The sequence below is a fragment of the Musa acuminata genome, chromosome BXJ2-4 (assembly GCF_036884655.1).
Source record: "Musa acuminata AAA Group cultivar baxijiao chromosome BXJ2-4, Cavendish_Baxijiao_AAA, whole genome shotgun sequence".
Taxonomy (NCBI): Eukaryota; Viridiplantae; Streptophyta; class Magnoliopsida; order Zingiberales; family Musaceae; genus Musa; species Musa acuminata.
The window spans coordinates 3805539-3817246 of record NC_088341.1 but is presented as its reverse complement, the minus strand read 5'-3'; the positions used below and the strand labels follow the sequence as shown (position 1 = coordinate 3817246).

Below are 11708 nucleotides of genomic sequence, written 5' to 3'. Positions count from 1 at the left end.
CTAATTTCAATAATACCCTCCGTATGTAATTTCGAATAGTAGAGAGAAAGAAATATTTAAAATCACTCGGGATGTACTGCTCGATATGTCATGGTATTCTGAGTGGTACACGATATCGTATAGTACCGAGTCAATCTTAAAATATCGGTATGGTATGATATTGCATATCTAAAATATTTGATCTATTTGCTTGGTCAAAAATAACCATCAACATCATATTTTTCTCGATCTCAGGGCACCTGACCTTCCTTTCTCTCCAAAAGCATTCACTCGCATATTAACATACATCTTCGAAAATGAAAGCCGCTGTGGGAGGCAGGAGAACAAAGTCAACCCAACCCGAGTTAGAAAGAGACCAGCAATATTAATTTGAAGGGCTTCAAGAACAGAGGAGATGCTTGTTTGCTTGCGATTGGACTGCTTCCAAGCCTCTGCTGCAATAAGTAATCCATTTGCAGCCATTTAATTTACCTGCAAATATCTCTTTAATTCTTTTTTTGCACGTAAATATCTCTCCGTGAATCGATTATATTTATACGACAACAATAATAAAAAAAATTATAAAGTTTCAATAATCTATGATCGATTATTCTTAACGTTAAAATAAATTTTTTTATAATAATAATAATAATAAATTCATGATGAAATAACGTATTGTATTGTCAAAGATTAAGGATTCAAAATCTCATTCAATATATATTTGGAACGTAGTTTGACCGATAAAAGATTGTTATCGAAATATCATGATATCAAATCTCATAAGCACAATTTAGCAAAAAAAGAAAAAGAAAAATCTTGAATGATAATTGAAAAAGATGTTTGCTTGTGTTGATCATGTGCCTTCAAAAGATCTAACAAGATGGCACAAATTAGACCCCATACAGTGTGAGGTGTCCCCTAATCCACTATTCATCATGCATACATTGCATATCCATTGTGTGGCCACAATTCATGTCTGTGAAAGCAAATCTGGATGCTTAGATTTTAAAGATTGTTTCTTTGTGGTTGAACACAGACACCAGCAATAAAAAAACAAGGTGGAATGCTGAATGGAAGTTACTTACAACATAGTTTATTGCACCAACATAATTTTGATGCCCATGAGATGCTTAAAGATTGGAAGACTGGATAAAGCCAAGATTCTGTGACCATAGAAATCAGGAAGAAGGAAGAAAGAGAAAAGGTGGAAGTTAATTAATGTTTCATCTCCCAAACCTAACTATTCTTGATTGATTGGTAGACCATATCTTCCAAACCTAACTACATATTTGATTTGATCAACCATCATTGTGTTTTAGAACCATCAGCATTTGGTAGGCCTGAAAGCAATAAGAGAACACACTCCTTCCACATCCAAACATTATCCTTTATGGTTAAGCATATAACCTCCTTTTCTTGTAAATTAGACCATTGTTGTTGGAGAATTGAACACAGTCCACAATTGCCATAAGGAGGTATCAAATCTATGGAACTTCAATTTTCATGCTATCAGTAGAGTGTTTGTGGTTTATTAAGTTTAATTTGTGATATATTTTCATTGAAATTAATACGTAAATCGAGAAAACGTACTTTGCAATAATTTCATATAGACACATCAAAAAATTAGTACATTTTGTATAAACCCCTTCGATATCTATGAGACTCATAAGCATAACCGATATATTTATTGATTGTTAGCGTAATAGTGTTAAGAATTTTAATCGATATTAAAAACTATTAGCTAAGTGATGTTCGATTAGTAGCGAATTGTTATTAAGCTATCTTATCCAGTAAAAATTTTAATGGTCGATCAAATCCAATCGAAAAAAAAGAAAACAAAAAGGTTTCTACTTTCAGTATGAGAACCTGTTTTTTATATCTCATGTGTGGGATTAAGTTATATATCACTTCATCATAACGAGGGAAATGCGTTGACTTCATCCCCAAGGGATCCACTTGGCGCCATCTTGCAGCCCATTTCACGAAGTCAACCTCGTGCTCCGAGCATCAACAGGACACGGGTGGGAAAGCCACACATCATAAAGTCAACCTTTGCTGAAAGCATCAGCATGACTTGCACATGTAAAACCCCATCCACAGAGTCAACCCAAACTCCAATGCAATTGTCATCTAACAAAAGACGGTGGGATATGTGAATGCAGGAAAGGCTTGCGATCGAGCATAACACAAACGATGCCTTCTCTTTTCCTATTTATGGATGCTTTTCCTATTTATGGATGCAGAAGTATCCATAAAATATTGTATGATTTTTGTTGCTTTTGCAAGTAGGGAGGAAATTTAGTAGTTAGAAATAGAAGGATTATAATTCTTGATAGTGATTAACCAACATTAGTGGGCACTTCTAATTCATTGCACTTCCAATCCAACCCATCTAAGAAATCACTCTAGTGATGGACATTTTTTTGGCAATGAGTGATCCACTTGTAAGCATTTGACTACTATTATTTATAGTCAACTATATTTGTATATGTCATAAGTGAATTTACAATCCAAAATACCACAAGTTTTTTTTTAAAAAATTAATAATTTATTATATTAAAGAGAATATGAGACGCATAAATATAAATAATTTGATCATCTGTCATTTATGAAATCATACACTAATTATGCTTAGGCTTTGAGTTGAAAAATCAAAAATTGGATTTCGAATACTAATATATATATATATATATATATATATATATATATATATATAATTGCTACTTAGAAATATTTAAACGGCCAATATCTGAATCAAAGGAGTAAATTATAGGAATAAGACCTAAAAATAACACATTATTTTGTGTTATATATATATATATACATATATATATATATTAAAATTATCGAATAATTGTTAAAAGCCGTTGACTTTGTGAGTCTCGTTAGAGAGAGAGAGAGAGAGGGAGCGAATAGGGCACGAGTCAATGTTCCTCTATGTTGCTTCCTTCCCTTTTCGCATTCTCAGCCTCGGAGATGAGAGCAGGGGGCAAGTCAATGTCTCTCTTTCTCCCTCCCTTCACTTTTCGCTTTCTCGGCCTCGTCCCCATCTATTACCCTGCTGCCCTATGATGCTCATCTGTACAATCCTCTATTGGGAGGGAGAGCAGACGAGAGAACAGCACGGAGGGAACAGAGAGAAGTTGGTATGGGGAATTGCTTGGGATTCTACCCGGGGTCTCAGAGTCCCTCTGATACCAGGCCGTCGAGTTCAGGTACTGTTGGATCAGAGAAGAAACATAGATTACATTTTTGTCTCTTACAGGGAAAAAATTTCAGATTTTTATCTGGTTCTGATTCGTCCGGCTATTTGTTCAAATTCCCCATCTGACGTTGTTTTTTGCGTCGGTTTGTTGGCTCTCCTGGTTGAATTGCAGATCATGGAAGTTTGATTCTTGTTCAATTGTTCTGTTGGTTTGATCGTGTAGCTGCAAGATTGCGTTTTTCCTTCAATTCATTTCAGCTTCCGTGCCTCTAGACACTCCATTCGCAAGAAAGATGAAATCTTTTGTTTTCTTGTTTGCTCAGATTGTGTGCGAAATCCTCATAATTTATTGAATAAAATTGTTGGTACTATATCATTGTGAATTGGGCGTTAGTATTCATTTAGAATTCCAAAATCAAGATTTGATTTTTGACCTGGAGATTCCCATTTCTCTGAAGCCTTCTCTAGTTTACGGTTCCAATTGTGCTTTATTAGGGGTACGTTTAACTCTTTATCATTTATATTCCCTTCCTCTCTTCTGATCACAGCGCACTCGACATCAAAGGCTAGTGGTAGCACCGTCACCGAGAAGCTTTCGACCCTCAGCGGCAGCAACTTTAGTCAGTCTATTGTCAGTGGCGCAAGCACAGATGAGGGGTTTCTGGATGGCCAGATTCTGGAGGTGCCAAATCTTCGAGTCTTTACGTTTTCTGAGCTAAAGATTGCCACGAGAAATTTCAAGCCTGATACAGTACTTGGGGAAGGTGGATTTGGGAGAGTGTACAAGGGATGGGTGGAGGAGAAGACTCTGAATCCGGCAAAGAGTGGAATTGGAACGGTGGTTGCTGTGAAGAAACTGAACCCTGAGAGCATGCAAGGGTTAGAGCAATGGCAGGTGAAATTCCCAATCATCGTAAAGCTAAAAAGAATTTGATGTCATTATTCAGAATATTGCTATTTTGGTTCTTTAGTTGTTGAAATAATCCTATTCCCTTGCTTTTATTAGTTAATAACCTGTGTTTGCTTTTACAATATATGTTTGAATGCATGCATATATTCTTTCTTACTTCAGGCATATAGATGTTGTTTCGAGCAATAGCATCTGTTTTGGATAATTTTCTGAAGAAGATTTTTGCCAAATAAATGAAAATCAAAATCATAATGTCAAACCAATTTTCCATCTTCATTTTGTATCATGTGATTCTAATAGATAAATTGTCTATTATAATTTTGTAGTTTCTTTGGTGCTATTTTCCACTTATGATGCATTGGGAACCATGGTCATATATAGTCAGAAAGTCCAATTTATACGCAGAAGGCATTCTTTGTTCATAACCTTTAAGTTCAGTGTTAAATTTAGTAAGTTTTATTAGGTCTCATCTGCATTGGTGTACTTCAATATTTTGATTTTAGCATGTAAGAAGTGACTGACTGATGGAAGGAGACAGAAGATGCTGTGTCTACATTCTTGCTGTTTTATGGAAGGCCACTACAGTACTGTTATTTTAGCACAAAAGAATGTGTAGCTTTTGTGTTAATTACACTTAATGCAACTAAGATTACTAACATTACTTACGGTTGCAGTCAACTAAGATTACAGTAGTTGACTGTTATTGTAGTTTCTTCGAGGTTATTTTCTAGTTATAATACATTGAAAACCAGTGTCATATTATCAGACAGTCCAATTAGGTAGGAGTCACTCTGTTCAAAACCCTGTAAGTTCAATGTTAAATTTAGTAAGGTTTATTGGGTTTTATCTGCATTGGTGTTGTTCAATATTTTGATTTTAGCATTTACGAGGCGACTGACTGATGAAAAGAGACAGAAGATGCAGTGTCTACACAGTTGACTATTATTTTAGCACAAAAGAATGTGTAGCTTTTGTGTTGATTCCACTTAATGCAACTAAGATTTCTAAAGTTACTTATCGTTGCAGTCTGAAGTGAATTTCCTAGGACGGCTTTCTCATCCAAACCTCGTCAAGCTCTTGGGCTACTGTCTGGAGGACAAGGAGCTTCTCCTTGTATACGAGTACATGGCAAAGGGCAGCTTGGAGAACCACCTCTTCAGAAGTGAGTTCAATGGCAAATGCTGCTTTCCTATTAATGTAAAGATCAAAGTTATCATTGAATACTGGTGATGCATTGTATCTTTATATTTATATACACACACACACATCATGCAATTACATTCTACTAATGCAGGCTCAATTCTATTTGTTTCTTGATTCTGTTGTTAAAATACCAAACCTGACCACAGTATTTGAAACTTTTTGATGCCGTAGGAATGATATCAAAATGCTATGCTACTATCTAACTTCTCAAGGCTTAAATCATTTGGCTTCTGTTTTCACCACAAAACAAAGTCTGTCGATTTTTCTGTTTTGGAATCAAGTATTTTATTTCCATGCTCATGACATAGAAATATGCAATGTTCCTCTCCCTCAAATTAAAACTTTGTACAAAGGGCATCCCCAGTCAAGAAAATTCTAGCTTAAAAAATTTCAGCTAATTCTTGAACTCAAAAATTTACTGAAATTGTATGTTGTGTTAAAAGAACCTAGAGTTATTTCTTCTCTTGAACTGCTCTTGGAATGATGTTACTAATCATGTAAGTTCAGTAAGATAGTGTTTGAGAAGTAAATTTTCTTTTGAGGCAGAAGGGTCAGCTTTTGAGCCACTTTCTTGGAGCCTAAGGCTGAAGATAGCAATAGGTGCAGCTCGAGGCCTTGCATTCTTGCATACATCAGAGAAGCAAGTCATCTACCGGGACTTCAAGGCTTCTAACATCCTCCTTGACTCGGTAAAAATGTTTCCCTCAGAGCCTCATATGCTTTCTCAATCCAAGCGATCTGTTTATGCATTTTCTTGTCTCTTGTGTAGAACTATAATGCAAAACTCTCGGACTTTGGTCTAGCGAAGCATGGACCGAGTGGCGGAGACTCACATGTCACTACACGAGTCATGGGCACCTATGGATATGCAGCTCCAGAATATGTCGCTACTGGTATGTATTTTCAATGATTTGCACTCACTGCTTCAAATCTTGTGCAAATAAATATGAGTAGCTACTGCATGAGAAACTGGATTACTTTTCACATATCGAAATGTGGAGTCTGCTCATATAATTGAAAGGCCATCAGTTGCTTCATCATTCAAATGTTCAAGTGGTAAAAAAACTGCTATTTTGTGGAAGACATAATGTTCTAGTGTATAACAGCACATTATTCATTAGTCCACTTCTTACTCCTATATTAGAACTAAAAACTTAATGGATCTTGTTTGCTCTAGTATCTCGTAAGATGTTTCTGCTATCTTTTGTATTTACATGAACTATTCATAATATGATTCTTATTCTGTAACAAATTCCCTTGCTCATCCAGGTCATTTATATGTGAAGAGTGATGTGTATGGATTCGGAGTTATGTTACTGGAAATGCTTTCTGGTCAGCGGGCTCTCGACACAAATCGTCCAAGCGGGCAACACAACTTGATAGATTTTGCTAGACCAATGTTAGCCGATAGGAGAAAGTTGGCCCGACTAATAGACAATCGGCTCGAGGGGCAATACTCCTCGAAAGGGGCTTATCAAGTTGCGCAGCTGACTCTAAAATGTCTTGCCGGTGATCCTAGGAGCCGTCCATCTATGAAAGAAGTGGTGCAGACACTGGAGAAGATTGAAGCCTTGAAAAGCAGGTCGAGAGAGGCTAAAAATGTCTCCCATTAGGCCATTCCTTCCTGTCTTGGCCAGAGCTCCTCACAACACACCCACTAACTGCTTCATCCATGGCATGGAATTTCTTAGCAAACTCCGAAAGAAAGATGGTGATAGCAAGCTTCAGTCAGTGAGTTTTGCTTGTAAAAATCACTCCCCATTTTTGTACGTTCTAGTTTGCTTGTCATTTTTGGCAATGAATTGTTTGAGATAATGACTCTAATATGATAATGAGCTGAAAGTTCCAGTTTGAGTCGATTGCACGCCTTGCATAAGCATTTTAACTTATGGAATTTGGAAGCACGATAGCTGCTTTTAGACAGTGGCTTCTCTTTTTTTTCTTTTTATTCATGTGGTGGATTATTCTAGCGTTGTGTTCACAAAAGGCAACCTTTCATTGATCAGTAAAACTGCTAGGTCACCACAACTGGAACTCTAAACCAATTTGAGATGGAAAGGAGATCACCATAAAAGTTTAGTGAACATTTCTGTGTCCAAACCTCATTGAGCCCATCTGTATGATCTTAATATTTTGGTTCTCTTCTTCATGTTGCCATATCTAAACACCAGAACAAATAGTGGTCTTTGTGATCCCTGGCAGACATGAGGAGCAATAATAGAATGTTGTTGTGGACCAACATATCCTGTGAGTCAAAGTGCCATACACCTCCAAGCTTTATTGAAGTCACATATGCACTAAATACCTTATTTAGTGCCTCTGATTCAGAAACATGCAGTTTTCGAATTGGCTTAGGGTGATGATGGTATGATCTATGTATCATTTTGTTCCTTCTGAAATTTTTCCTGAAGTAACATACAGCCATCAAACACACAGTGACACACAATGATATATATAAGCTATACATTCAGAGCATTGAAGACACTTGCAACTTCTTAAAGCATCAAGTTCCATCATACACCATGCAAATTTTAGATCAAAGAGTAGAAGTAGCTTTTCCTTGTTGATGCTTCTCATAGGATAATAAAGCTTGGGATAACTCAAGCAGTCGCTAAACGTGCTCGCACTTGCGCATGAGCTGCAAGAGGGATTTGGCCTTCCTCTGTCCTCGGTTGGTTCCACTCTTCTCCACCTCGCGGACATGATCGTACACCCCAAACTGCAGTGCGGCCAACAGGAAGGAAGAACCGTGCGATCCCAACTCAAGCAGCACGGAGAGTGCGCATTCCCTGTTCTTGGGGGTGCCATCCTTTATCAACCGCACGAGAGCTTCGATGAACGGGAGCTGCCCAATGGCGGCCCGCCCGTCGGGGTGTGATGCCAGGAGAAGGAAGATGGAGAGGGCCTCATCGACCATGCCGAGGTTCTTGTCATCCAACACTTGGCGTAGGGGAGCCACGACTCCGGCTTCGATGGCTCTCGCTTTGTTTCTGTGGTTCAGAACCAAGTTGAAGAGAGCAGTGGCCGCATCTTTCTTCCCTCTTATGGTCCCGTTCTGCAGAAGGTTCACCAGTGGCGGGATGCCGTTCATACTTCCTATCGTCACCTTGTTCTCGTCCAGCATCGACAGACTGAACAAGGCCGCGGCTGAGTTCTCCTGCGCCTCCACAGTGCCGCTCTTCAAGATCTCGATTATCAAGGGAATCGCGCCCTCCTTGGCTATGAGCCGCTTGTTCCCCTCGTCGATCGACAAGTTCAGCAGAGCTGTGACGGTGTGTTCTTGGATCTTGGAGTCGGGATACGGCAGAAGGCTGACCAGCGCAGGGATCCCTCCGTGCTTGGCGATGGCAACTCTGTTGTCGGGATTCTCCTTAGAAAGCATGCGCAGCTTCTTCACCGCCCTCCGTTGCGCGTCGAGATGAATGCTGGACAAGTCGCCCACCAACGAAGGGATCTCTTCCTTGCGTTCGGAATGATCAGGGTCCTGTTCCGGTTCCCGTTTCAGCAACTCCACCTTGTTCCTCTCGCACCACTGCAAGATCAGGTTCCGAAGCGCGTAGTTTGGAGCCAGCGAAAGGTGAGCTAAAGTTTGTCTCGTCTTCGGGCACGTCCGATGACCGGCTTCCAACCACATCTGTATGCTTCGTCGTTCGTACGTCTGCGAGAAGGGAAAGAAGAAGTAGTCGTCAGCAAACATCCGGCGATCACACGACCCAAAGTCTAACCCAAACGAGGCGGCTTCAAGCACCTGCCCCGACGCAACGATGACGGGATCCATCATGATCTCCAGAGATATGGGGCAGAGGAAGTCATTGGGGATCATCAGAGATGGACACTTCTCGAGATACTTAGGCAATGTGACGTCGCTCAACCCATTAGTATCTTCGATGCCCGCGGTCTGCTTGAATTTGTTGAGCAGGTCGATGATCTGCTGGGTGCTCTCGCCATTTTGCCCGCATCTTTCTTTGATGAGTTTTTTGATGGCCATTGTTTCTGCTCTCAGGTCTGGGAGAGTCTGCAGCTCCAGATTCTTAGCTAGCCTTTCGATGATGGCTCCATCCGCGTTTCGATCATCCCTTTTAGAGATCACCACCATCAGATCCATAGCGAGCTCCATGTCTTGAGTATCCGTCCTCCTCTTTGCCCTTCTCAATTGCACGCTCATCAACTCAACCTGCAAGAAGGGGGAGCGTGGATGATCAATCCTTGCCTTGGAACAACAGAAGAAGTTTGTAGCACCGCATGTAAAGGACAAGAAGCCTACTTGCTCCTTCACTTCATCTGAAACGCCAATCTCCTCGTATGGCATGCCATCCAACGCATGATTCAACTTCTCATAGACCATATGAAATCTGCCCATTACCGCCTCACCCTCCAACGCCTAATAAGAAGAACGAAGAGAAACTTGAGAAGGAAGAGCATCAGAAACACCATCAAGTGTCTTCAATTACCAGATATATCTTGCTCCCATCGTGGCAGCACCTCAGCAACTTCTTGGCGGCCGTGAACGCCTTGAGGAGGCTGCAAAGGCGGGCGTAGGCAGCATCGGGGATGGGACCCTCGAGCTCCTGGATCTCCTCCAGCAGCGGCGTCACCAGCTTCATCCGCCGCACCAAGTTGAAGGACTCCTTCCGCTGCGTCCTGCGGTAGTCACCGAACGCCGCGACGGAGTCGATGATCACCTTTAGCTCCCGTATCAGGTCGTCCACGTCGTGCTCTCTCTCGCCCGCCACTGCCACCGTGGCCGCCTCCCGCTCCTTCTCTCTTCCTCCGTCGGCGGCTACGGCGCGGTTCTTCTCCTCCTCCACGTCTCCCATGTCGGATTCGTTGTTGTGATCCAAGACCAGGCTCAACAAATCCAAGAAGGAAGGGAGGAGGAGAAGGGATCGGTCATGGGGCAGAGCAATGGGAAGAGGAAGAGGGGGGGGTGGTGGGGGAGAAGAACCCCGGATACCAACACCGACTCCCACTGTGCTGTATACGAGCAAGTTTCGGGGAGATGATAGATGCAGCATAATTTTCGCGCGCGCGCGCTTCGGTGGCGGACGATAAATTGACAATTTAATTGGTAGGGTCCGCCGAGAGCTTGGCATGACCATCAAAATGCAACGGCCGCTGACAATGAGAGAAGACCAATATCAGCCGTCCATTCCTACAACGGACGGTCAAGAAATCTTGGTGCCGAATTTGGGCTTTTTCTTACCGGTATTAATTCTTCTTACTAAGTAAAATATACGTATAAGCCTATGACTAATCCCGTGCTTGACTTTGATGTCACGAATTAACTACATTATTTATTTATACATCATTTTTCAATTGGTTTTGTCAATATTTTTTAATGAACAAAGTCCACTAAAAAAATACAACTTCTCATTATTCTTTATATTATAATGATTGAAAAAAATAAAAATTAAAAGTATTTAAAAATTAACGATCAAGAACATAAGGTCGATGCAAGATTAATGTAATTCGACAATATCTATATTCATGAAAAGAATCAAATTTGAACTCCTTATAATATTCTCTCACATAAATATATAGTGTATTTATATATTTTTTTTTCAAATATTTTTCACATATTATTATCCCTCAATTAAAGTGTAAAGACACATGAAATATTTATAGAACAATAATTTTTTTTCTCACAAGGATTTCTTCTCGTTTCGAAATTCCTTGTACTTGGAGTACACTATCTTCATAAATCCTATTTCTCGATTTGTGCGTGTTATTCTTGTGCAGGGTCATGTTAATCTACTTTGTATCGTTCCAATTTTATCGGATATCTCCGATGAGACATCATCATAAATCCTAAAATAGGAATATTCTCGTAGCCATAATTGTTAGCTCGTGAGATTACCTTTTTAGTGTTCTTTTATGTTTGATTGATGCAGAATGCTTTCCAAATAGTATATTGTCTGTGGACATTGTTCTGTGACACAGAACAATGCTGTGGCTGCACTGAGGTGAAGACGAAGGTCAATCTGTTGCTACCATCCTAATGCAAAGCATGAGTTTATGTAGTGCGTCAAGCGTAGCTCTTGCTGGACTTTGTCACTGTTCTCCCATGAAGAAAAGAAACGTTCTTCAGCTCTACGGAGTCAACCGCGGCCTATCCTGCCTATCCTCGGTGCAATGTCAGATCACCACCCTTCTTGCTTCTTTGATTCAACTCGGTGATGATGATATCATTTTGCGTGGGCTTTTTTTGGATAAATAATTGGGTGTTGACTTTGATATGTTAACGTCGACGCAAAAGTCAACCAAGGTTGCTACGGACTTGTGTGCTGATGATTTGCGCATTGCACACCCGAATCCGGTCTCTGTGAGCAGAGCACGCCGCTTCTTGTGAATGCATGATTCTGTTTCATTAACATTCAGATTTTGTTTGATATACTCAACTGACTTCATCGG

General features: G+C 40.3%; 2 protein-coding genes and 1 non-coding gene across 3 annotated transcripts; 1 reads left to right on the top strand and 2 right to left on the bottom strand.

Annotated features, from left to right (window-relative positions):
- The first annotated feature begins 2892 nt into the window (after positions 1 to 2892).
- LOC103980635 (probable serine/threonine-protein kinase PIX13) lies at positions 2893 to 7156 on the top strand. Its single transcript, XM_009397086.3, has 6 exons — positions 2893 to 3194; positions 3733 to 4079; positions 5121 to 5256; positions 5844 to 5986; positions 6067 to 6190; positions 6567 to 7156. The coding sequence occupies exons 1-6, from the start codon at positions 3128 to 3130 to the stop codon at positions 6908 to 6910; spliced, it is 1161 nt and encodes a 386-aa protein (XP_009395361.2). The 5' UTR covers positions 2893 to 3127; the 3' UTR covers positions 6911 to 7156.
- Positions 7157 to 7777: 621 nt separating this feature from the next.
- Positions 7778 to 10217, bottom strand: LOC103981557 (U-box domain-containing protein 15-like). The gene is made up of 4 exons (XM_009398309.3): positions 9749 to 10217; positions 9562 to 9678; positions 9046 to 9471; positions 7778 to 8955 (listed from the first exon to the last, which is right to left on the bottom strand). Exons 1-4 carry the CDS (start codon positions 10112 to 10114, stop codon positions 7909 to 7911), a joined length of 1956 nt encoding a protein of 651 aa, XP_009396584.2. The 5' UTR covers positions 10115 to 10217; the 3' UTR covers positions 7778 to 7908.
- A 777-nt stretch (positions 10218 to 10994) lies between these two features.
- Positions 10995 to 11092, bottom strand: LOC135611483 (U6 spliceosomal RNA). The gene has a single exon (XR_010486611.1). It is a non-coding gene; the product is annotated as a U6 spliceosomal RNA (small nuclear RNA).
- Positions 11093 to 11708: the final 616 nt, after the last annotated feature.

What these genes read in the sequence shown, in the direction of transcription:
- LOC103980635 (XM_009397086.3), top strand. Translation starts at nt 3,128, where the DNA reads ATGGGGAATTGCTTGGGATTCTACCCGGGGTCTCAGAGTCCCTCTGAT. An exon ending in TACCAGGCCGTCGAGTTCAG is followed by an intron (nt 3,195 to 3,732) that starts GTACTGTTGGAT and finishes TTCTGATCACAG; the next exon opens with CGCACTCGACATCAAAGGCT. An exon ending in CTAACATCCTCCTTGACTCG is followed by an intron (nt 5,987 to 6,066) that starts GTAAAAATGTTT and finishes TCTCTTGTGTAG; the next exon opens with AACTATAATGCAAAACTCTC.
- LOC103981557 (XM_009398309.3), bottom strand. Translation starts at nt 10,114, where the DNA reads ATGGGAGACGTGGAGGAGGAGAAGAACCGCGCCGTAGCCGCCGACGGA. An exon ending in ATGGGAGCAAGATATATCTG is followed by an intron (nt 9,679 to 9,748) that starts GTAATTGAAGAC and finishes TCTTCTTATTAG; the next exon opens with GCGTTGGAGGGTGAGGCGGT. An exon ending in CAGATGAAGTGAAGGAGCAA is followed by an intron (nt 9,472 to 9,561) that starts GTAGGCTTCTTG and finishes CCCTTCTTGCAG; the next exon opens with GTTGAGTTGATGAGCGTGCA.